This window comes from Scomber japonicus, chromosome 12 (genome assembly GCF_027409825.1).
Source record: "Scomber japonicus isolate fScoJap1 chromosome 12, fScoJap1.pri, whole genome shotgun sequence".
Lineage (NCBI taxonomy): Eukaryota > Metazoa > Chordata > Actinopteri > Scombriformes > Scombridae > Scomber > Scomber japonicus.
The window spans coordinates 20,310,953-20,337,630 of NC_070589.1; the positions used below are offsets into that span (position 1 = coordinate 20,310,953).

Consider the following 26,678-nt stretch of genomic DNA (forward strand, 5'->3'; position numbering starts at 1 on the left):
TATGGTAGCGCAATACTATATCAGTGGAGTACCCCTTTAACAACCCAACAACCATGCTGAATGTTCTGGGTCATATTTTTTTCTGGAGGTGAACACAACTAAAGCTTTTCTGAGACAATTTTTGTTCATCCATAAGAGATAAACATATGGCAAGAATTTTGCTAGTATAGAAGTAGAAGTAGGTGACTAGTAATTAGAAGCAGGTGTAAAGTTGATCCTCATAGGAAATAGCAAGGACTTGATAATGCTCCAAAATATTCTTAAATAGACAAGTTGACCTTTTGAAAATTAAAGGAAATGTTTTGACAGAAATTATTTACATGAAGCAAGATGCCCAACAAGTAATGTAACTGTTTAAAAATAGTTACTGGACAATATCATTTACACCATGACAACTTAGGGTAAGATTGTACTTATGGTACTGTCACATGTCGTTTCAAGTTTTGAAAACCCAAGTAAAAGTAAAACGTGAGTAAACACAGACATCATTTTAGAAGTCATTTTATTACATTCATAAATTTTCAACAACAATAGCATGGCTGTAATGTCATTATGTTCACAGCCCGCAACCACAATGGTAAACATGAGGTAGATCACCCAGACACCAAGGCTACCACTGGGCTGCACATGGTTATCAAAACACTTCAGTGAAGATTGTGAGAGCAAGTAGCACATTAAGACATTCTATGGACCGTTGGAGTTTGACTGATAGTTTCAATCACCAGTCTTATATTTGGGCTAATTGTGGGGTTAATTTACCAGTTTTGCTTAGTGGGAAATATTTTTCTTCTGCTGGCAACTTGTATAGTGCAAGTTCACGTTTCCTAGCCCCAATGACATTCAGTAGATTTAAACAATCATTCATTTGGGTCTTGTGCAAAGCCTTCATGGATGGTTTTGAAGAGGACACTCTCCTTTTGGCTTAAGTGAGCTTAGCATACAATCAAATATTACACTTCAATATGATTATCAGTCCAAAATGCTTGTCAAATAAATAAGAATCCCTCATGGACCTGATTTTCATTCTCAATAAAAATCCAACACAAGAACAGGAAGGAATACAGACATATGGTTAAGGACACATCTAGGTAGATTCTTCTTGCCTTTACAACATAACATAAAATGCAGAAAGACATTATGACCAAAATATACTGGAAAACGTTACACAAAACATCAGTAACCCTCTGTGGTTAAGGGGATGATATAATATATTAATAATGTAAACAAAGCTTTAAACAGTACAGTAGTCCGAAATCCAATTATTTCATCTTGCTTCTCTCAGACAAACAACATTACTTCGCCTCACAGTTATATGGTTTCTTCATTCTCATTGGTCCGAAAAATTAGTGACTAGAGCAATGACTGTATTTAATGTCACTTAAGGCATATTCTTTGGACAACCCTGTGCAGAAACATATAAAAACATTCTCCTTTCAAGTATATGAATTGACCTGGTCAGCTGCTTTTGGCAGTGTGTTACCTTTTCTTTGATTACCCTTTGTTGTGGGGGGAAATGAGTTGAGGGTATGATGAGGGTAGCTGAGACCAGGCACGGCCAGCAGCAGGATATTTGGCAGTGAGGAGGCTTGCTCATAGAATTTACTGACATATTGTATTATGCATTTGAAACAGCAAATGTATAATACAAAATATATTAGTCATTTAGAACATACCTGTAAACTAGCCTTACTTTTACGTTGCTCTGACTGATTGGCCAAAAGTTTTAAAAAAAAACATTATCAGGTGACAACCCAGTGGCAAGTCATCTAAGGCTGTTTTGGACATCAGACTTAGGTCAAAGTTGTATATTCAAGTGGTAATAGAACACTACCGTCCTACATTCACACTTTTTTTCAGTTTTGAATATACAGAAAAAACATATAGTCTTCCTAGACTATAGACATTCCTGTGAAAGTAATTTGGAAAATACAACCACACTTGAGCTCCTTCAGTTCCTTGCCAGAAGGATTATCGATGCCGCATAAATATTTTAGAGGCACAAGAGGAAAAAGAGTCCCCATTCGCAGTTAAAGTGTGCTAGCTCAAATCGCCACATGTTGATTTAATCCCAATTACATTATACTCTTGATGATAAAAATATAATTCACTGGCATGTTGTAAGTACAGAGAAACCTCTGTGGTTATATTTCTGCAGTGAGCTGTCTTTTTATAGTCGATTAGCTTAATGGAGTTTGGGAGGCAGAGCAGGTATGAAGGGAGAGTAATAAGAAAAGGCAAGGTGCAGCTGAGGATGTCTTTGGTGCCAACATAAGTTAATGCCAAAAATACATGGTGAACAAGAGGGGAAACTTTACCCCCATAAGAAACCTCCCTTTGATCTCCCTTTAAAACCCTGAGATAAACATGTATGTCCAAGATGGGACATACTGTAGTCATGTACACATATAGTCTTCAAATAGTCACATTATCAATAGGAGAGTGTCCATTTTTGCGAAATACAACAACAAAACAAAGAAAATTCAGTTTCAGCTGTGCTTTCTTCTTTCACAGCAAAGTCTTTTTTCTGTAAGCTTGAGTGGAGACAAACCCAGCGACAAGCAAGAGTTAAAAACATGCACTGACCCTTGTGAGAGCCAGGCATAGTGCACTGTGGTAGTACAGATGTAAGGAAAGCCACGTTAGGTGACCATGTGTCCTCTTATGGGGCACTTCCGGTCTTGTGCTCCAGCATATCCCCTCTGACCTTCCATTGGAATGGCAAGAATTGTGATTGCTGGCTGGTTTGAAATCAAATCTCCCCTCATATCCGATTTTTTTTTTCTGCAGCAAAGTAGGGGAACCCTGGCTGTTTCAATCAGGTTCAAACATGGCGCCCAGTTAGAAAGTAGAGGGGACGATCCTCGCTGCAGTTGGCTGTCTGAAACTCGTCCCGCAGGCGGAACTGCCACTCATCCTCCAGCTCCAGTCTGACGATGGTCTGGCGCAGGGAACTTCGGTCCTGGCAAATCACACAGAGTGTGGCACCTGTGGACATGATCAGAGTCAAAACTTAGCTAGTAGATTGCAAAGTGTTGAGTCACAACTACAATATTAGTCGTAAAGCAGTGCTAGTCCTGATTTTACTTCTTAAATCCATCTGTTGTGAAATGTGGTCACAAGTAGGTCAAAACACAAGAAACAACACAGGGACACATACACAGAAATGCTATTTCCACATAATACTGATACGATTGTGGTGTAATAGAACGACTTGCTGAGAAAGAGAAACAACAAAGATAAAAGGAAATGCAAAAACTAAGACTACACTGATGTTTCACCTTTTAGGAAGCGGAATTTCTTGAGGAGTCCAGAGACAACGAAGGAATCACAGAGGTAAAGTAGCAAGCCACTGAACACCAGCCCCTGATGGTTCAGGTTGGTGGAGTGTGGACGAGAGCTGATGTAGCACACAGGAATCTGTGACACAAGATGAGATGCAAACACTTAACTAATTAAGGCAATTCAGAAAACATGAAGCATATTTATTCAGGTTAAAGTAAATAAAATAATTATGCAAGCTTGATCATCCCTGTGGGGAGCCATTGGGCTTGCATTATGTGCAACTATGCATTATGATTTACTCCCTATAGCTACAGGAGAAATACTAACACAAGAATATGTTATGGTATACAAATAAAGGTGTGCAGAGAAAAACGGTCATCACCAGTGCACATTGCACTATCCAAATATGCCTTGTTAACACTTATTGTTTGCACGTATGTGGATGCAGGTCAGAGTGTACTGAGCTAAACAGATGGCTGAAAAACTGCAACAACGGCAACAAAACTCTGCAAACTTTAGGCTTATGAAAACATTTGAAGAAACACAGTCAGCGACTATTCCTTGATTTTGGAACAGTTAACATTTTAGAGATTCCTGAGAAACTGTGTAAAGTATGTTCCAGTATACAGTGTGAAATATAACAGTATTTGACTTTCAAGGAAAATGAGGATTTCTCAATGGCTCTTCAGCCTTCCTATAGGTTTAAACTGATGGGATGATGCTACTTGTTTCCTCTCCTGCTTTTAACTTCAACCCCTTGAGAGCTCTTACCTCTGGGCTGATGTTGAGGTAGCTGTCAATGGACAGAACTGGGTTGTTTCTGTTCTGAACAGCCTTAGGGAACAGTCTGTGGCTGCAGCTCTGAAGGAACCTTTCCAGCAAGAACTGGGCCGGGGCATCCAGGAGAGTCTGCTCGCTGTCTGGGGCGCATACATACTGGGATGGGCTGATTGCGTTGGGGTTTTCTATTTCCTGGAGATAGAACAAACAGTTAAGAATTGGAAGCTGTTTCATATTGCAAGATCAACTATGTTCACTGTGAAGCTGTTGCATGAATAAGATACCCACCATGAGTTTAGGTTTGACCATTAAATCTTTGTTTCCCCCAACTGGAATGTGTTTTTTCATCAGGCTGAAGTAGTTAAAGCGACACAGCAGCAGCCCACTACTGTTCACCCTTAGATTAAAGTCCACCTCCTCACAACTGTATCTGCACATAGGCACAAAAAAAGAAAAAGTTAAAGTATTTAGATAACACCAATAAATGACTAACTGACTGACACAATCCTTCGCTAACTTACCGATTGAGGTCATATTGAACATTCTGCGTCAGATCCACATTAAGCATGACGAAGTCGTGGAGGTGACACCGGGTGAAAGGGTTGCTCAGAGGCTTGCAAGCCAGGCTACTGCTCCATTTGCGCATGCCACACATTGCATAGAGGGAGATCTTCGGTGTGGTCTCCATATGCTGCAACACCATTTTCAGAGATACGTTGGTGAGGGTTGAGGTCCCGTCACACGTTTCACTAAGAAACAGAGAAGACATGAGAAATGTTTCTTTTTTACCAATGTTTTATGAAAACATGGGGAGATACGACAATCATTTTTGTTTAGTCTTATAATATATAAAAATGATAATACTGTATGAAGTTTTTCGACCTAACTAAACTACAGATTTTACAAATCACAAACAATTGCTACCTGCTGTCTGCTGGTTGTTGGACGTTCCACAGCACACAGGAGTCGTCCATCATGACGATGAAAGGCCATACATCTTGCCTCTTGACACCTTGCTCTTCCAAACGGTTCCTCTCTAGCTCTAGGTTATGGTATGACAGCTCTTTGATCATGAAGCGAGCAGCACCTTAAACAGACAGGAGCACTTGTGTCAATTTTTTATTCTTATCACTTTCCAGAAACAGCTTTGAAAGTCAAATTTAGAAGCTGAACACAATGTTGCATGGTGTGTGCATTCATTAAGAATTTATGACTGAAGTCTAACAATTAAGAAAATGCTGTAAGTTACATGGTGCAACGTAAACAATGTTTGAATATACAGTACAAAGTGTATTGGCTCTATCATGAAAATAAAAATAATTGGCAGCCGGCCAGATTGAAACTCAAGGTCATGGTAAAACATAATTGGTAAAAAGGTAATTACACCCATTCCTGAAAGGCTGTACACTCTATTGGCCATGTTACAAATCACACCACTGCACTATAGATGACGTTTTCATTTATGATGGCTTTCTCCCATTGGTTAAGACTGCATTTAAACTTTTACCTACTGTAAACAGCATGACTAACTGTAATGAATATATAACCAGGGCGGGCTGATAATCCTCCATTATCAGCAAAGAGATAAGTATGAGGTGATGAATATGTAACCTTATTCAAATGTATCTTTTACAAACAGTAAAACATTTGGAAAACCTAATTTATTATAGTTTTTTCCCCCCATCTAAAATCAATGGCAAACGTCACTCACCAACTCCAGCATTGTTGAACATAGCTGGTAAGACTAGCAGGATGTGGTTGGGCCAGTACTTCCTGTAGTGGGGCATCTCAAATTGCTTGACAACCAAGATATGCAGATGAGTGGCACCCTCCATGGCATGAAAAATGTTGAGCAGGCCGTGCTCTTGGCGTCCTGTAGTTGGGGTGAAGATTGGACTCTTCAACAGATCAGGGTCCTAGAGACAGAGGCAGAGAGAGAGAGAAAAGGAAAAAATGTGACTCATTTAAATCAAAGATCTTCTGATTTCTGATTATGAGCTGTGGCTTACAGACATGAACAAGCAGAACCTCTCTCTCTATATATGTACATACTTTAACACTAACACATACTGTGTTATAAACTAACCTTGGTGGAGACCAGAGGCAGGCGCATGCTCTCCAGGTGGCTGCCCTGCTGACTGAAGACAAAGTGCTGCTCCTTGGCTTTGGGAATGACGAACTGGAGCTGAACCTCCTCCCCCAGCATGGAGGAGCAGAAGGTGAACGCATGGAAGGTGCACTCTGACAGCTATAACACACACACATACACACACAAATACAAATGCATTATTAACACGGAGAGCCCCATTAGGCATAACTGCAAAGAGTAAAAAGCTTTCAAGTGTCAAAGTATTTTGATAGGTGAGAGTGTACAGTAGGTATGTGTATGTACACATCTGCAACAGAGCAGCAGATGAGCCTCAGCCTGCATACTGCACTCACCTGTGTGGCAGGGCCAGCTTCACAGTAGCGGTGACACTGTTCACAATGATGAAAAGCATTGTGAGCTGCAAACCTGCTGAGACGTATGGACTTGGTCTCTCGTTTGGCTGCTGTTTGGATCTCTCCTTCTTGTTTAAAATCTGCAGATACCAAGAATCAAACATATTCAACCTCCGACTTCAGGATAAGCTTGTTTAAACATTATTATATTTGCATAAATGTTATATTTACAAAGGCCGATTGAAATGTTTCAAATCTGCGAGTGCCTATGTTGTGTGTTGTGTTTGCATATTGTATATATGAACTTACCTTTCAAGCACTTTGGCATCTTGTCAGAGTAAACAGGGCTAGCCTTTCTGAATTTTGAGTCTCTGGGGTAGGGGTCAAATGGTAGTTTTCGAATCTCCTCAATGTCAGGCCACTGTGTACTTGCTGGACATGTAACCTCTGATGTTTCTGGAGATTGGAGGAACATGAAAGGATGATAATTAAAAATGAACTTTCTGGAAAAAGACAACTTCACATTTGGTTCTTCATTATTTAATGTACTTATCGTGTCCTAAATAATGAATCCAAACAAATGAAACATTTAAGCCCAAATGATCCTCACCTTCTTCCTCCTCCTCATCATACACATCTACCTCCAACAGTTTGATGAGCATTCTAAACAGGATACGGAGAAACTGCAGGTAGGCACCGGTTTTTCCCACCTAGCAAAGGACAAAAATAATCCCTGTTATGTTGGAATATCACTTAACATCCAGAGATGCATAAATAATTGCATGTAATGATACATCTTGATTTAATTTCAATGGTTTTGACAAAAAAATATAAATTCCACAATAATATTCAGGCATTTAGCTTCATTTATGAAGCCAAGTACAATTAAATAGATTAGATTAGATTTAGATTAGATTATTTTTTTATTTCGAATGTGTGATAGAAGAAAAAAAACAAAAAACAAAACAAGAACAGCACATAAAAAATGAAAGCACAATGTTGTCACCGAAAACAGCGAACCCACACCCGACAGAAAATATAACGCAATGCACCGTCAACCACACTAATAATCATAATCATCAATCATTATGCCAAGAATAAGGACTTTGTTCTTTTACTAGCTGTTTCTAATCAGAAATCTGGGTTTTAATTCATATAATTTTACATTTCGTTTGTCTTTCATTGTCTTTTCACACCTCTCAATTTCTTTTTATTATATGCTCTTATATAAGTCTTTTAATTTTCTATTATAAATATACATATATGGTGATGCAGGATACAATCATCCAAAATATGTAGTTGTGTTTTGTTACCTGTGGGGGTCCACTGAGTAGCAGGCGGCGTGGATGCGGCACAGGTGGAGCTTCATAATCGGCATGATGCTGCCTGGCGGTGGTCCACTGGCGGTAGTAAATGCTCTGCTCTGCACTCTGGAGGTCGTGAGTGATCAGAGGTCTCAGCGGGCTGCTCCAGGACACATCCGCATGAGGCAGCAGAGAGAAGGAGCTCAGCTGGCTCCCCGACTCCCCTGCTAGCAGGTTGTATGCTGCTCGTGACATGATGACCGTCCGCGGTGACACTCTGGCAGGCCTTGGTTCTCGACCGCACTGTGTGGACTGGCTGGGTCTCTGGGTGGAAGAGGAAGATGGGGAGAGGGAGGACGAGGAGGAGCTGGAATAAAGGGATGGAGGGGCCTTGGAGGCTTTGGAAGAGTTGGAGGAGATCTGGCTTCCGAGGGAATCGCACTCCTGCTTGAAGCCTTGTGTCACTGTGCCCATGTCCGAGGTGACGGCACCTTCATGTGGACAAGTAGAGGTAGAGGGCTTCTGAAAAGACTCGACAATGTCAGATGAAGTGACACCATTCTCTGCCAAAGAGCCTGAAAGAAGATATGAAGAGAGAAAAATGTGAATGATTAATACACATAAAGACATTACTTAGACATACAAAGTTTTAAGATTTTAATTTACACAAAATGTAATAATTTGGTATGATTACTTTAAACAACTGTGCACTGTTTTTCTCCAAATTGAGAGCACATTTCCTATAAAAGGATGCTGCTGCTAATTACTATTTCTACACACTGCTTTCTAGTGAAGCAAGCTAACAGTTGATATGTCAGTGGAACAACAGTAGCTTTCTCTAAATGTGTCCTAGTTGTTATACAAACAGACTTGCAGAAGCTAACTTCTTGCCACTTGGAGTGTTTGCATCTTTTATCTTAAGATCCAGTATCTCACTGAGTCAGGGACTCACCAGAGTTTCTGGTTGCAGCACTGCCATTGCTCTGAGGTCTTTCCAGCTCATCTCCATCGTTCAAGCTGGTGGTGGCCTTCTCACCATCTGATTCCCGAGGCGCCATAGCCTTCTTAGGCTCCTGGACCACACCCATAGACACATAGGTGCAGGCCAGACCCACCTCCTGCTCCAGGGCTGTGCGAGTCAAGTAGCTGGAGTCAATTAGACGCAGGTCACTGTACTTCAGAGACCTAGAAGGACAAATATGTGAAGATTGCCGTTGAGAAAATGAGGCAATGGCGCACCAGCAGGAATTATAGAGGAGCCAAACAGAATCATTCTAAACTGTCCATCTGCAGCATATTGTGAATTAACAGATTACCTGGGAAAAGTCTCTCCGAGGGGGTCTTTTCCCGTGAGGATGACGATGCAGGGCAGTCCTTCCAGATCCTCATAAGTGTGCGGTACCCAGTCTTCGTTGTCACAGCCTCGCCAGGCCTGCAAGCAAAACACAACACACAGTTACTTAAAAATACAGATGAAAGGAACTACTGAGATTTTTGGTGTCTCATGATGGTTTAAATGAGGTTTGTGTGGACAGAAAAGGATTATGTGCAAGTAAAAACAACAAGTTTCAAGAAAACACTTGATAGTCTAAGAAAAGATTATCAGAGATTAAGGTCAGAAGTCTGAGAAAAATCAGCAATCTCTGAGAATAAAGTCAAAACCCTGATATCTATTCAAACATTGCTGAACTTAAGTATTTCACAAACAGATCTTATTCTCTGAAAATATGTTGTTTGAATAAGGTGCAGTAACTTTGTCTAAATATTTAAAATGTTAAGGAGAAAACACAATAAAAGAAAAGACTCATGCGACTCTGGTTTCATGTCATTCTCACCCTGAGGCGGCTGGTAAAGTTTCTGGGCAGATTGAGCTCGGATGCAGGGCTTCCCAGCAGCACGGCAAAGCACAGCTGGAGGCCCAGCTTGTCCCTCACATCCTCTAGTCGCTCGCGAGCCAACATGGCCAGCTGGAGTGAGGGGACACGGACTAACAGCATGTGGCCCCGGCCCTGAGAGCCCTCTCTGCTAGGGGCGTTGATCAAGTCCTCTACCATGGCCAGGGTCTCTGGGGTTATATGGTCTCTCAGGGATGGGGAGGAGGTCAGGGCCATCATGGCCTCAGTGTACTGCTGAATCAGCAGGTAGCTGCGGATCACCATGCTGTGCAGGTGGGGATGTCTGGGATAAGAAATAAGAGAGTTTGTCAGTTTTTAGCTGATTATGATATTTGTTGTAATGTTGGGAACAGCTGTGGTTTCTGGACATGATTAAAACATCTGGTACGTTTCACTAAAAATCACTTAAAAAAGACAGAGAGCCATCTAAAAGATATGATGTAATTTCAGTATGGATTCCATGCTCACCTTTCCAGCAGAGTGTGGACCATCTTCTCAAATGCATCATCACAACGCAGAATGGGGCTGGCCACGCCCCACTGCAGGGAGCTGCTGTAGTCCCTCAGGCCGAAGTAGACCAACTCATTAGGAGATTGCTCCCCCTGCTGGAAGAAAATCATGCAACATGAGTGTGAATACACAGAAGAGATACATTGGCACACCAAGTGTCTATAACATTACTACTGCATCAGTGTTGAAAAGCACATACCTATGTGAGTTTGGCCTAAAAGCTGAGAGAATGCTTACAAATCATAATCTGACCTCTTAACCAGTGTTTCTCAACTGTTTGGATTGTGACCAATTAAAATTATGCCATTGTTTCTTATGGGTCTTGGGTTAGGGTTGAGAGCAAGTCAGTGAAAGAAGTAATTATTTGAGTAATTCTACGAGGTCTGAAGAGGTAACATTAACCAGTATTTCACATTTAAAAAAAACAATGGTTAGAGGAATATCCATACAGTTTTTTATCCTAATGTCCCTTTAGAAGGCCTAGGATCCAGACCCATGTTTAGGAATCACGGCTCTAAATAAGGTAATCCAAAGGATACTTAATGCTATGTAGGGCTGCTGTAAACTCAGGTATGCACTTTACACTTCTACACTTCTCTGCTGCAAGAAAAAGAAAATCTTTAAGATCTGAATTTGTTATGTTTTTGTGATAAAGAACAGTGTTGAACTTATATATAGTATCATTAAACCAAATCTTAATTCTGTTTATGCATTCAATATATACATGGAATTATCACTAAAGAAACAATAACCTACAACCAAATCCAAATATTTGTTTGAAGTCTCAATAGCATCACATGGTTATAATGTAAAAAGAAAGTCATATTTCATGTATTAAGCTAAGTTTAGCTAACCACAACTGTTACAAACTGGCCCTTTTCATGCTGCAAAATATTAAAATTTTACAAAATTTCGAGCTAAAATATCTACATGACTTTCATAGCAATTTTATTCCATTGATGGCCTTTAACAACAACTTGAAGGGCTCTTTCTATACCCATAGAATCCACTATGCTAATAATACTCACCAGACTTTCATTGGAGGGCCAGTGAACCTCGTTGTGGATGCTGATGCGGGACTGATGGGTCTGCAGGGTGTAGGGGAAGCAGCTGACCTGCAGGACTAGCAGGTTCATTGCATCCAAGACTTCCTGGCAGTTCACCACCCGGTCAGCCAGACCCTGCAGCTCCCCGTGACACACAGAGCCTGACAGAGCACTGGAGAAGAAGCAGGGCAAAGTGTTTGAGATGTGAAAATTTTATTACAGTTGTTTATAACATTGTACATGCTTGTTATTCCAGATGAGCAAAGGACACATAAAAACTTCACTAGGGACTTGGTTCAGGAATGCTTTTACATTTGCCCTAAACTGCCCAGTGTGTTGTTTCCAAGAAAAATACTCTGGAAAACAGGAAGTGATCTATTTTATGTTTCTGGCAAGGATTCTTTGCTTGGAACAAACAAAGAATCTTGGCATGAGCAGCAGGAGCAACCATCAGAGAATAGATACATGTCAAAATGCTTCAGCTAAAAGGGAAAAAAACATAATTTTGAACCAACCATGTCTAAAAAGTAATAATAAAAATGGAGATCTCATATGATCTGACTGTCATTTGTGCAAAATTCAAGGTTATAGATTGTGTTCTGTATTTGCTTTTACTTGCTTGCAGCTGTTCTCCTCTCTGTTTTAATCAGGAGAAGGCTAGATATGCAACCATAACATCTCATCTTTTCACACAGTCAGAGATTATCGGCAGAGCAAACGTGTTTTCTTACCTTGTGAGGTCAACATGAGAGTTGTCATGGATGAGGACAAACAGGGTGTATGGGTTCTGTTTGACTTTCCTCATGAAGGCCTCCATCTTGGCGTGTACATCACCATCCAGACGCACCACGTACTTGTCAGGTTTCTGGTGGGCTGAGGACACTTCTTCGATACCCAGGTCCACCAGCACCCCTGAGCAAAAAAACAAAACAAACGAATTTGGATGAGGCTAAACTATTTCATACAATTTACTGAAAAAAAACTTAAGTTGTGGAAAGTCAACATTTACTCCTTGGTAGAGATCAAAAACCGTCTTAAATCATGAAGAAGTTTGTGCTGCAGTGTAGAATAAACTTTTAGGGGGTCACATACCTGATTGTCGGATGCGCTGTGCCGTCTGGTGTACCAGAATATGAGAAGGTGGGACCAAAACTAGGAAGTCTACTTTACAAAAGCGCCCCAAGTCGAGGTTTTGGGTTCCTGAGTCAGCAATGGAGCACACTTGAGAGAGGAGGCTCCGCGCCACACTCAGCTGGGTTGGATAGATCTGGAAGACGTTACTTAGCAGCTCTGCTACAGGGAAACAAAAAGGATAAAACCAAGAACATAGCATCAACTTACAGTAATTGTGAATGAAATAGAAAACATATATTTTAACCACAGTAAACCACAGTAAACCTAATTCTGCTGGTTTGAATATGGAGAATATTGCTACCATTGAAAAAGATAAATGTTGGTACAGTTGGAATAAGGCACAACAGTAAACCAACAAGCAGCACATTGATTCAGTAGCATATTGATGCCTTCCATATATTCGTCCTCACATTTGTCTATAAGTGAAATATTGTAATATTGTAAATATTTCACTTATTCCCCCCCCCCCCAGAAAAAAAACAAAACAGTTTAACGATCCCTCCAGAAATGGAAGCCAAGCATTTCAATTTAGCAAAGTGAGCATCATAGCGTGGTCTAACCTCTGTTTGAGGGTGGTGACATACTGGCAGCCTCCTGGGAGTGGATGTGGTCAGTGACATCGCCCTGGAAGGGCTGGATGACCTGGCCCTTCCGTCGGCGCTGGTATCGTACCAGCTGCTTGTCCAGATTGTCCCCTAAAAGCAAGCAGTCACCATAGTCACCCACAGCCTTGCTATTACTCAGATGCAAATACAGTTATTACATAAATCTTTATGTAAGTGATGCCACTTTTTTCAACCTAGGAATATTGAATGTTGAATATTGGTGATATAATTCCTTCCAAGTGAAGACCTATTTGATCATTTCTTTCATCAGACAATAAGCACAGAATGGAGCTCACCTAGTGATGTGGTTTTGAAGTGAGACGCCAAGATACTGACTTTCCCTGTAATGAGCTCATAGCTGATTTCTTTCAGAAACTCGTTGGTTGTCAACATGCCCTCAGCCAAGGCCCGTGCTTGATACTTTCCTGTGTTCACACATGTTTAGATCACATTACAGCCAGTTCATCAGACATATCTTGTTATGCTTTAGATGTATAAGTTTAACTCAGGATTCTGAAATGGAGCAGTCAGGCTATAAAACTCACCTAAAACCAGTACACAGAACTCATTGCCAATCATTTTAGAGGCACATATGATGACCACATATGTGGGCAGGCACTGCTGGTGGTGAGGAGCCTCACTGAGAGATCGCAGCGATTCAGAAATGCCCTCTCCCAAAGAGTTATGGGTAACCACAACATGGACACTGCCCCCAGAGACACTGGCTTCCAGCCGAGCCAACCAGGGCAGCTGGGATGGCGAGATCGCAGGACCCCCAGGACAGCACAGCATGGCTTTCAAAACAATCTGCTCCAACTCCTCCCGCAGGGGAATCTGTTCCGAGCCTGCAAGAATAAAATCATGTATACTAAAAGTTAGATGTTTGTTTTTCTCAGCGATATTTCTGTGTTTGAATAAGACGCAGCACCGCACGGTCATCTACCCCACGAACCTGTGTGTTTGGTAACCTCTCCCATGCAACATTTCAGTAAAAACACAAATGGCAGAATATGTTGACTGCTTACCTAAACGTGCAAGATACTGCAAAGTGAGCAGAATCATTGTCTCCACACTGAGTAGCTGGCTGCTGTTCAAGCCCATGGTCTCCAAGGTTTTCTCTGTCAGCTGGCTGCTCTTATAGCAGCTGACCAGCAGGGGGCTCACTACTATATCTCCAACGTTCCCATAGAAATAGGGTAAAGTGCCATGCCCTGAAAAGAAAAGTCATTATATATACAACTGAAATATTGAGTCTAGAAATATTATTAAACTTTAAGATTCTGAACTGTGAGTTTTACAGGAAGTTAAAAATTTGAATACACACAAGTTGGCTTTTCGGACACAAGTTACAACAGGTGTGATCAGCTGAAAGTCTCAATGTGTCTCATAGGGAAGGGATTTATAAAATAATAAGCTCCAGTTGTAATATTGTTTTTGTTACAATATTATAGCTCTTTGTTGAATGAGTGCTACTTGTGTCACTACATGGAGGAAATAATGGACAGTAAACCCACATGAACTCAGTTTAGGTGGGTTTTCATTTACTTAAATAGAGTTAAACAAGCTTTTAGATTTGAGGCATCAAAGTAAAAAGGATAAAGTAAAATAAAGTTAACAACTCATACTTTTCTTATATATATATATAACTTTGTTTCTAATGGTGGTTTGATTCCTGATAATCATTACTTATATAATAATAACTAAAAAATATTAATTAATTTTATTCTACTTAAAGGTAAAACAGATTCTGATGAACTTTTTTGGACATGGATTGACACTGTATACATGCGCTCTGCAGGATGACACTTCTTTTAAAAGTAACACATCACTGAAAGAATCTGGTACCAATGAGGATGACAGGGCGAAATCCTGAAGAGTTGAGCAGGTTGTCAGGGACGATCACCGTCTCTCCAGCAGTGACAGGTTGGGGCTGAATGACCCCTGCTACCGGTGGCTGAGGAGAGGACACTCCTAATACAGAACCTGGTTATAAATGAAAGAATAGAATGTCAATAGAAGGATTACTTAGCAGTCACTTAAAACTAAATTACAGCTTAAGTTTGAAAGAAAACACTGATTAGGATTGTAGCTGTACTGTGGCCATTTTGTAATTGGAAGAAAATAAAACAGGACAGACAATTTATTTGTAATGATGGTCGTACATATAACCATGATTGCATGATGTAGCAGAAATCTTCTTCAATCATACAATTTTTAACCATTTCAACAATAAAATCTCCAGCTCTATCTCCATGGAGACGCAGAGTGAATCATCCCTGACAACCAGATGACGTCAGGGATGAGCAGAGGGGGTTATAAACAACATAGTCTACTCAGGGCACAGACACACACCTCACACACACCCACATATGCACAGACAGTGAAATGAGCTAAAATCAAGACAAAATAAGAGGGTCAATTTACAACACAGGTCACACTGACTCATGTTAAACAAATTATGTCTCTAAGAGCCATGCTGATAGGGCTCAGGAACTGACCTGGAGAACAAACTATTGGTCTTATAGCTGGCACAGGGACAGCTGTCGGTGGGACAGGCACTAATGAATTGGGATGCCAGCTCCGGTGGCGCTTCTTTGGAGGACCAGAGTTCATGGCAGAAGACACTGGACATCGAAACATCAAAACACACATAGAAAATGTCATACTCAAAATTCGGGCACTTAAAAAATGTCTTCATGAACACATAAGTAAATTACTCAACCATCTCTTTAGGAGAAGAGAGAGCATTACCTGGACTGTCTCCTAAGTCAGCAGCACGATATCCCTGACCTTGAGGCCCTAAGGAGACCTGGGAGGGGCTCAGTAACGGAGGACGCCCATCAACACCCAGTCCATTCGTCGGCCCATTCACCCTCAGAGCTGTGGGTACTGGAAACACACATATAATAAGATACATACATATGCAGTACATACATACTATTTATTTTCTTTCTTTGAACTTTTTCCCCTCCCTCTCTCTCTCTCTCTCTCTCTCTCTCTCTCTCTATATATATATATATATATATATATACATACAGTTATTGGTACAAATAAATGTATTTTCCAAACTGCCTACAGAGATTGAGCAATATATAAAAATGAGTCAGTACTGGCATTGGCTTATTGAATTCATATACTTGAATATCTATTGCCAAAGACTGTATTGGACAATTTCCAATCTAATATTCACGGTGTATGCAATACACTAAAACATTGATTGGCATGTGTAGCATTTGCCTGTCAATATCACAACCTTGTAAAGGGGCTAATGGATAGCAAGGCCTTGAAAAGTCATTACAACATTCCTTCCTTCAGTATTGATTTGTGAGTAAATACTTTGTGCACACACGTGCATTTGTTTGTGCATGCATGCTATGTGTGTGCGTGAGTGAACGTGTGTTTGTTTGTGTGTGTGTCTAAGCAGGCCATAGCAGAGAATAATCTTAGCTCCATGGTCAGCCACTGCTCCATTGCCTTATGCTGAACCACGTAAAAAAAACCTTATTCAGCATAAGGGCAAGGCCATTTAAGTGTCACTTTCATAATGCAATGCAACTTATCAGTATCTAAATCTTTGCAAATACCACTGTTAAAACCTGAGTGTTACTCAGAAGTAAATTTTATGTAGTGTATGTTGTCGTCTTTGTTATCTTCTAGCCAGTATATAAGCCAGTTAATAAGTAAGTAAAGTAATTTGACAAGGTAATTAGCTAATAAAACAACATGAAAATACAGGTGTACAGGTGAACAAGCTTTACCTATTGGTAGGGTCTTGTTTCCAGGTGTGGAGGCCAGAGGTTTAAGGAAACTGCAGTCTCTGCTGAGGTCTTGACTGCTGAAAAAGACCGTGGACACTTGCGTTGTTCTAGTGGGTGGAGAATCTGGTGATAAAAACAAAAGATGATCATTCAACAAAAAACACATGTATGTATGTATGTATGTACCGCTTACATACATACATATCTATCTATTTATCTATTTATCTATCTATCTATCTATCTATCTATCTATCTATCTATCTATCTATCTATCTATCTATCTATCTATCTATCTATCTATCTATCTATCCATCTATCTATCTATCTATCTATGAGACTCAAAAACTCTGTGCCATGCTGGTGCACACTGTTCCCTTATCACCAAATCTTTGTGATAGTTTAAAACTCACACTGCAACTGTACCACCCACTATTCCTCTGACTGGTTGTTTGACCAGTCATGCTAGTGTCAAACAAATGTCAAATACACAGACTCATCTGTGTCTGTATCCAACCCCTATTGCACAATAATAAACACACTAAAAAACTGTCCTTTTCATTAAACATTGATGTATAAGCATTTCTCTGGAGAGAAGGAGAGGTGCATGTTACAGTGCCTAACCTCCTAACTTCCCAAGCAAGTCTCACCAACCTTTTTGGTGGGAGGTCGCAGTCATGAAATATAAGGCAAGAGTTACATCAACAACGAGCCCCCCCCCCCAGCTGAGCTGCCTAACACATTAATGTGTGAGATCACTGTTGACAGGCAGCTTCCAGGTTCAGAACAAATCAATACCATAAGCCCCAGAGCTTCTTTCAATCAAAGAGAGAACAGCAGCTCTTGTTGTGAGAGGTCAGAGAAAAACAACATCTCCTGAAGAGAAGCAGAGTCTGTCTTGTAGTCATATCACACTTCAGCAGCTGGTTTATCTCAACATACTGTTATTACCTTTCACTGTTGATAATTCTTTACTCTGCATTTTCCATTATGAAAGTGACAGAAAGAAGTACTGTTCTTGAATTATGCTGCCCAAATGTGTAAAATAGCCTTAAAAACATTACAGAATCAACTATCATCAATACTTTAAAGCTACTAAAGAGATGTTTTGATATTGATAAAATATCTGTAGGCTACCTAAATGTGTGTCAGACCATCATAACAAAATGGGATGAAACACAAACAACACAGCAGCCTGTTCATCACGAACTGACTCATCAACAGCTGAATGCAGCATGTGGTTTATGCCTCAGACTAAGCTCATAAAATAAATTTCAAGGCTTAGCCAGGATAACCTGTCTCTATGGCAACAACATAAACCTGACAGTGTATACCACCTGACCCTGACACAATTAATCTTTACAATCTATATATATATATGTAGGACATTAATAGATATTACACAACTAGATCATTAAATCTTTGCTGCATGCAGGCTCACCTGAGAGGGAAAAGGGAGAGGAGCTGTGTCCGCTGGTTCCTCCGTTTTCTTTACTGCTAAGAGAGGAGGACGAGCTGGGTTTGGATGTCGATGCACTGCTAGGAAACTGACGGGTTTTACAGTCTGAGAAATGACACACACACACAAAAATTGAAGTAATTGAGTAATAACTGTGACTTACAGTACACAACAGTACAAAATCATTAGAAAATAGCACACTGCAGGACAGAAGTGAAATATGAATACAAGTTTGAAAAGTGTTTTTACCTTTCCAGCAGATGAGGGGTCCTTTGCACAGAGCACCCTGAGAATTCTTCACCAGGTAGTATTTTAAGTGCTTCTGCTTCTTGGGCTGGGTGGATAACTTCAGGTTTATGTGGTTAGAAAACTCTGTGAAGTATCTGAAACCCTTTTCCCCACAGCCCACACAGTTTCCTGAAAAACCTGGAAGTAAAGTAATGACAGTGAAATTACAAGATTATTTTACACAGTCTAGTGTATGACCAGTACAGGCTGCTCAGTAAAAAGGGTAATAGGATAGGATGATGAATGTCTAATATTTTCTAATGATATATCCTACAAAACACTATTGCTAATATATAAAATGTGTGTCCACGTTACTAGAAACTTGATAATGCTATCTGTCTCCTATGCTCTTGTCTCAGACTGACCTAAAAGTGCATTTTTCCCATTCTCATCAGGCAAAAAGCGTCGGTCCACGGCACACACCAGGATGTGCTCAGGGACGCTGGGGGACTTGGCACCGACCAGCTCGAAGCCTGCTGGGACTTCGATGGGCTCTGTTGCTATGGAGACCAGGCGGAGATCCTTGCCGGCCTGACAGAAACCTGAGGAGGAAGGAAGTTTTTTTTTTTCTCTTAGTCACTTGTGATATTAAAAATTAAGCAAGACTAGGATTTATTTGTCCAGCCAATGATTTATCTATGAAGCGGTGAAAAAACACAGACAATACTTTGTATAATCAAATCCTTTTTTAAATTAAATGTTTTCTTCTTTTTTCACTAATAAAAAGAAAAGTAGTTAGATAGGAGCTGAGATTTTACCATCCAGTGTGCAGCAGCCGTCTGGTGCTGGGCCCTGGAGGTAGGGAAGTGGAGGGCTACTGCTGTCTGAGTCATCATCGTCCTCCAGCTCCTCCAGATCGTTGGAAGAGTGGCCATTCATCAGCTCGTGGCCCGGCAGCTCACCACCATGGAGCTCAGTTTTCGGCTTTATGTCTGATAGATACATTAAAACAGATTTTCATTATAATGGATATCTCTTTCTTTCAATGGCCCATAAATCTATAACAAATTCCAAGATTCATGTAAAGAAGTATGTAATTTGATACTACTTATAGGCACAATGGTGCATGTCCAGTTAATGAATACATTTTAATTAACTGTCTTTTAGTTAATGAAACAAGCAATGTTTTTTATATATATATGTGACTTAACTTTCCAAAGAAATTACAGAGCCATAAAATAAAGCATTACTAAATTATGTTTCAAACAACAATATGAACAATATGAGCTTTAACTCAACATTATTAAATGTCTAGTTATGGGTATGAATATAAATAAAATATTAATATAAAATATGAAAAATGTGAATATCTTTATATAGAATCTAAATCAAAGTTGCATGGAAAAAAGGGGTTATCATGTCAACCAATAAAGTAACATACACATCATTGGCAGACAATCAGTAATTTAAATTGAACATAATAATAATAAAAAAATCTTTCACTTAGTTTTATTGTAGACTTTAAGATTATAAAATACCTAGTGAACCTGACCTAGTGAACCTGAAGCTAAATTATTTCAAGCAGTGATATAAACCTGATCTAATTTTGATGATCCTACCGTCCATGTTACCAGGATACGGCTCCGGCTCCAGGTAGAGCTGTGTGAAGATAGGCTGTGGATCTCCACTGCTAGATCGCAGAGATGCCTCAATAGAGTTATGGAGAGCCTCTTCAAATCGAGCAGACTTCAGCTGCCCGGCATATGAATTCCCCATTATCTGCAGGGAGAGAAGAGCAGAATGATAAGTAAAACATGCACAATCACAGTACTGTTCCATCTCCATTCATTGATTAGTTCCTTATGTAAGAACGGTCAGCTACAGACAGAAAAACAAGCAACTAGGATCTTACACAAGTGTGTTTATTTGTCATTTAAGGACAGGCTTTATCTCTGAAGGATCAGGTCATTGTAGGCTTGTGTACTCATGTTTTCATTTAAAATTATAAATCAGTTAAACAATGCTTGTCTATTAGAAAGCCTTCAGCCAGATTTTTCTCCTTTAAATTACCGTTTCACTAAAGAAACACCAGAAGGACTGGAAGTGTCTTTGCTAGATCACAAAATTCAAACCTGTTCAACATTACTGAAAAGGAGAACATGACTGAGCTCTGTGATCACACTGCTCCATGTTGTCCTCTATATCAATCAACATTACAGGCACTGGACATTTGCAAGAAAAAAAGAGCAGCCATAATAAACAGCATAGATATATTTTAGAGGATATTTTTGGGAATCATGTTAGCCATTCTTTAGTATTTTCTGATGTTTCAAAAACCAAACTATGAATTGGTTAACAGAGTAAGTATTATTGTTTTATCTGCCATGTTCTATAAAATGTTAACCAAAAGTTACTGTGAATAATAACACATAAATGCACTCATATGTATATTTGCAGTCACACCCACATTTAGTTTCTCTGTCAGCCTTAACATAATGGCCAAGGCCAATTACTCCCCCCCCCCTATTTTTTTTTTAGGTCTCCTTCTGTCTGACTTGTCACTCTGCCTGCTCAGCCCCCATGCCCCCTCCACTCCAGTGTCCACTCCTGGACATCTGCCGGGGTCGGTTGCATGAGCTTGACGATGGCTGGCTCTATGGTGGCAGGTGGCAGCTGGACAGAGGGTTAAAAGCGTGCAGTGTCAAAGAAGAGAGCGAGAGAAAGAGACCAAGGGATGAAATAGAGAAGGAAGAGTGACAGATAGATGTAGAGAGAGAGAAAGAGAGAAGCTTAAAGAGAGAAAGAGAGACTACAAGAACTCTAAAAGTGATAAACTGACCAACAGCTATGCTACATTAATGTTTCCTTTACATATATTATTCAGTGGAACTGCCTCAAACTCACACAACTCAAACTCCCATTTTCCAGTTAGTTAAAACATGTCACTAGATTGTTTTTTAATAATCAAGTCTATGTATGGAATGTAAAATAGAAAAAGAAAATAAAGGAGGTTTTGGCTCATTTCCTGACACATGAGAAAGACCTGAAACGCCTTCCAAGTTTGTCCTTGGACAACACTGCAGACCCGTGTTATGGTTCATCAACACTAAAGCAGCCAAGTGGAGCTTCAGCTGTCGGTAAAAGCTCAGACTCCTCATTCAGGTCTAACTAAGGTCCTGTGAAGCTGTTCAGGCTTCTCATGACATGGTCATGCTGTATCTCCAGTTCTGGCAAACATAATTTATAAAAGTGACCTAAACCTGTTTTCAGAGTTTAGTAATGATTCAACTAACCTCAATGTGGCACATAACCAAACCAAACATTAGATTTAATGTGTATACACCAGTTTGTTTACAGGATTTTCTACTTCAGCTGCTTTTAAATACAGTATTCTTAAAGTACTCATTTGATTCAAAGGTGTAAAAAAGGTCTAAGTATAAAATATTTAACTTATTAGTTATTTTACACTTGAATTTATTGATGATTGTACCACTGTTTTTTATTTATTGTGTTATTGATCGTATATGATGTGAGTGACCTTGAGTGTCATGAATGGTACCTTTAAAAAAACTGCATTATTATTTCAAAAAACAATTAATCATTAATCCAGATTTTTATATATACTAATTGGTTGGATCAATGAATTTTTTATATATTATACAATCAAAATCTATAAAATGTGACAAGAGTATAACAATGTCTTCATTTATACATCCCTTGTCTCAAATTTGCACTTGGAGGTATGTGCTTTGTTTCACATATCCAGGAAGAGAATAAAAAAGTAACACTTTGCAGCATTTAAATCTGTGATTCTTTGGTTAGTTTTACTGTGAATATGTCAGTCTGTGATTCAATATGTCTTCAGTTTCCAGCCACACAGAAACCCTGAACCTTTTTATTTTGTCAATAAGGGGCAGGATGGCAATCAAGTTGGAGCAGCATTTCTCCTCCCAGGTCTAATTTTGCCCACGCCTGGACAGGTTAGACCCTCTGTTTACCTAACAACCTTCCTTGGGAGGAATCTGAACAACCCAGACAAAAGACAAGATTAACAGTGCCTGACTGTGCTGTCAAAGAGATAAGCAGCTTAACAGAATGAAGCTACAGTATTTCTTGCTTAACTGATAGAGGAAGGTGGCAGCACAGAGAAACAAAGACAGAGTAGGTAAAAAAAAAAAAAAGAGAAAAAAATAAGTGCCTGAGGGCGTTTGTAAGCAGCCACTGCCTGTTCAATTGTGAAGTCAAAAGAGGCTCCGGAGGCCTCTTTGGCAGGCTGACCCTCGAGCCTCAGAGGACAGATTTGTCATTAACCTCACACAGGCCAGAGGTGAACACAGAGAATGACCTTTTATCACCTGCACAACTTAAAACAAAGCGTGACTGTGCCAGAGGTCGCGTAGCGGATGTTTCTGAGGTGTGACTCAGGTGGTTGCTAAGGTCAGTTGTAGTGGGAAAGGGGGTATTTCAGGTGAGTCAGCGGCTGTGATCCATTAGATCGATGGTCAAACATAATGAGTTCACTCTATTAGGGAGAAGCACTTTGATGTTCCAAGACTAATGGCTAAAAAGGGGTGTTGATGTCAATGAGTGGCAACTTTAAAACAGCCTCTCTGGTAGTCAGATGGTCAGTCAGTCAAGGCCATCAACAGATTGCATGAATGTGACCCCAGGTCAAAACAAGTTAGCCTGATCTTCTCTCAGTGCATTCAAGACGACAAAGAGGTAGAAATTATGAGAACACAAGACATGGAAAAAAACAGATAACACATTAGCAGTGCATTAAAAACAAGGCAGCTTACGTTGTCGGATTGTTCCCAGGCGTGAAGGGACTTGTTCACCTCTGCTACATGCTGGGTTGCTACCACTCAACAGAAACTTTCAGGACAGACATTTCTTTCAGTGCTTCGAGACCTGGGGGGAGAGCAGGGAGATCTCTGATTAGCTCACAGACTGTCAAACACAGCACAAATCAAACAGTTTATAGCAGCTGAACAGACCTCAAAAATGTTGAAGTTGTTTTCACTTGCATAAAAAAATGTAATTCAGGTTTTATTCAGGTGTAAACTTGTTTGTTAAAGTGAATATTTTTTAAAGATGTAAAGCAATGTTCAAGTACTGTACCCATTGTATGAAAAAAAACAAATAGATATTTCAATTTGACTCTATTTTCTGAAACATGTATGCTACAAATACTGCAGGTCACCACGGTCCGAAGAGCATGCTATTCACAAAATGAATAGGTGCACTTATAGCCACTCAGAGACTGAATAGGGCTGAAACTGTGACATATGTACTCACTATTCTGGGGCCAAAAAGCGATATATGACACTGTGGCCCTCGGGCTATTTTCATGAAACACAATTGAATGTTTTAGTTTGTAGCTGCACTCACTATACACAGCCACAGTATTCTGAATGGATCTGCCAGCTACTTCGACCCTTTGACAAAGTATTGTTTATCCACTCTGATGGCTCTGATACAAGAAGAGCAAAGTTCCCTTCAAAACACTGACTGACTGTCACAATCTACCCTGTCATCACTTCTGACTATGTGCTGTTATTCTGTAAGTGGGCCACTGGTCTGGGGTCCAAGTCCTGCAAATAGCAAGTGTACACAAACCAGTTCAACTTGCATTGGCTGGCCACACTGGAACTTATTCTGTGAATGATTAGCCAGCTTGATTCAGGTGATCAAACTTAAGAGTTAAAAAACGTCAATGTGTCAGACAGAAACCTGTAACTCCTTTACCTCCTGGCAACTGACTCTCTCAAGATGAGTGTTGATTAAAATAGAAGAAAATTCAGTGAGGTATTGATCATTTGAAATGTACAGTTCTATTTAAACTATCACAAGTTCATGCTTTATCCTCCACTGGATGTTTACAAAAAAGATATGAACCTCAACCACTGACACTCTAATTACCCAGGGAGAAGAGTCTTAAAATATTTTGATGCTTATCTAGTCATGAAGGGTATAGACGACCCAGAAGGAGACGCAGATGGCTCCTGTGATGAGGATGAAGGAGCCATAAATCTGGACACCAACAAAAGTCCTGCTCGAGGTGATTATTAAAGTCCTGTTTTTCTAGTAATGGAATTTGAGGGGATGTTTAGCCTGAGATGCACTTTTACTGCTATATTCATGGTCTGACACACACACACACACACACACACACACACACACACACACACACACACACACACACACACACACACACACACACACATCTTACATCACTGTGGTTGGGAAACACTTTCTCATTGAAATGAATAGGAAGGTGTGTACAAACTTTAGACCCAAACTGTAAATCATCCAATATTTGTAATATATCATAAAGTACAATATAAAACTGTATATACAGAGATATTATTTTGATTACAGAAAATACTCAAATTCATCAGAGTGAAAAATATAATTATTTACTTAAGTTTTATCAAACGCATTATTTCAACACAAACACAACCATAGGACAGCATGTAGAGTCAGTCACCATCTGTGTTATCTATGTTGCTATGATTGATTTCTTTTTACAGTGACTATAATAAATAAGCCCAGTTGATTTTTTAATGTGCAGTCACTTTTGCTGATTTAAAAAAAATGGGGGGGAAATGAGACATGAAATATGGGAAGATCATTGCTCATGTTTATTAAATTACAATTTAAGTATCACATTTTATTTTCAGTTTACCTTACTGGCAGTGGCACAAATAAGAAAGTAATGCATCTAGCATCTAGTATGTTTTTCTGTAATTGGTCTGCTGAAAAGATTCCTTTCACAAAATCACACAAACAAACAACCTCAAGGAGATATATATTTTTTTCTTTTAAATATTTAAGTGACAAACTGAGCTGAACTTACTATTCCTGTCCTTTGTTTTTCTCTCTCTCTGCAGCCCTTCTTTTGTTTCTACCTAATTACATTGCAGTGTTTACAATAGAGAGAGGGAGGATTAAACTTGCTTAACCTTACATTCAAACGTTCTCCTTCAAATCAAAACCAACACATTTTTAAATATGGGGAAAATCTATTGTTTTCCATATTACAGTAAATATCAGAGAACATGAGGTAGGAAGATGTTAATCCTGTCCGTACAGTTAAACTTGACATTAGGTTAGGTCATTGTTTAACTTTTCTAACTCAGCAAATACAGATAACTAACATTAATTCAGCCAGGATTTACTTTAAAACCCCCCTTCACCAATAAGTCTTTTTCTTTTTAGCTAAGCCACCAACAGTCGATAAAATGTTAATGAAAATTTGATAAATATCTAAGCTGTTTTCACCTCATTGTTATGCTTTAACAAGCCAAGATCCATACCAATAGTTTAAATAAGGGAAAGAGCTCAGCACACTCTTAACATTAGAAAAGCTGTGGTGAAAAGACACTGCCCATCAGACATGGGGAAAGGGGGATGGGGTAAGAAATGAAGAAAAAAAGACAAACATCTCTCGTGTCCTCTAAATTAGGTGCTAAAAGCCCATCTCATTAATGCTACACATCAGCAAGCAGTTTCTAAAGCTTCTCCTGTACCTTCCATGACTCCTCGATCAGTGGATGAACCCTCAAAATCCAAATACAGTAAATCCCAAACGTGAATGAAGGCAGTTTTTTTTCAAAGGTAGTCCATGTTAGATGATAAATCCTTGTGCAAAGAGTTTGTTATGATATCCAGGCAGCATGTGGAGTTTCACTATTCTCTGGTATGTATGTCTCAAGTCACCTTTGTCATGATACTCTATGAGAAGCACTACAATCCCACTCTTTCTCTCAGTACAGCAGAAGCCCTCCCTCTCTCTCTCTCTCGCTCTCTCACTCACATGCAAACAAACAGACACACACACACACACACAAATAGACCCCTCCCCCTAGACCCCTATGCCCTCCTCTGTCCTGTGCCATTTGCCAAGGAGGGAGGGAATCCACCGGGGGCTCATTCATCTTGGCCCTGCTGACCCCCTGTGGTGACAGATGCTCTTGGAGGCCTGCAGAGCTGCAGGGGGAAACAAAGAGAAAGGCCCGCATCTCCCCACTGCCACACAGCCACAGTGCTCTGCCACGCGTGACCCCCAGCACGCCAAGACACGGGCACTGTGTCAAGTTTTCATTTTTCAAAAAGGGGAGGAAGTGAGAGGGTGAGCTGGGAGGATTTGCATATCAAACTTTTGCTCCTCACGCTCAAGCTCTGTTCGGTCCCTCGTTGCCACACCCGACTTTTATTGGGGCCAATTCAGAGACA

At 40.0% G+C, this 26,678-nt stretch overlaps 1 protein-coding gene across 4 annotated transcripts; it reads right to left on the minus strand.

Moving 5' to 3' along the window:
* Positions 1-485: 485 nt before the first annotated feature.
* Positions 486-26,394, minus strand: greb1l (GREB1 like retinoic acid receptor coactivator). Of its 4 annotated transcripts, none has more exons than XM_053329717.1 (34): positions 25,973-26,394; positions 23,240-23,351; positions 20,060-20,219; positions 19,259-19,432; positions 18,866-19,042; positions 18,462-18,638; positions 18,195-18,317; positions 16,757-16,879; positions 15,750-15,887; positions 15,497-15,622; positions 14,844-14,981; positions 14,024-14,209; positions 13,544-13,843; positions 13,295-13,423; positions 12,954-13,088; positions 12,352-12,549; positions 11,991-12,171; positions 11,242-11,431; positions 10,172-10,308; positions 9,644-9,986; positions 9,125-9,240; positions 8,761-8,993; positions 7,818-8,383; positions 7,115-7,214; positions 6,814-6,960; positions 6,505-6,644; positions 6,149-6,310; positions 5,774-5,978; positions 4,987-5,149; positions 4,584-4,811; positions 4,351-4,492; positions 4,054-4,254; positions 3,279-3,417; positions 486-2,985 (listed from the first exon to the last, which is right to left on the minus strand). In XM_053329717.1, the coding sequence occupies exons 3-34, from the start codon at positions 20,214-20,216 to the stop codon at positions 2,822-2,824; spliced, it is 5,838 nt and encodes a 1,945-aa protein (XP_053185692.1). In that variant the 5' UTR covers positions 20,217-20,219; positions 23,240-23,351; positions 25,973-26,394; the 3' UTR covers positions 486-2,821. The 4 variants fall into 4 exon arrangements, with proteins under 4 accessions (XP_053185692.1, XP_053185691.1, XP_053185690.1 ...); XM_053329716.1 differs by having other exon boundaries at positions 12,352-12,552; XM_053329715.1 differs by having other exon boundaries at positions 20,036-20,219.
* Positions 26,395-26,678: the final 284 nt, after the last annotated feature.

Coding starts and splice junctions, on each gene's coding strand:
- greb1l (XM_053329713.1), bottom strand. CDS start 20,216: ATGGGGAATTCATATGCCGGGCAGCTGAAGTCTGCTCGATTTGAAGAG. Junction 5,979..6,148: donor TGCCTCTGGTCTCCACCAAG/GTTAGTTTATAA, acceptor CTCTGTCTCTAG/GACCCTGATCTGTTGAAGAG. Junction 4,493..4,583: donor GTTCAATATGACCTCAATCG/GTAAGTTAGCGA, acceptor GCCTATGTGCAG/ATACAGTTGTGAGGAGGTGG.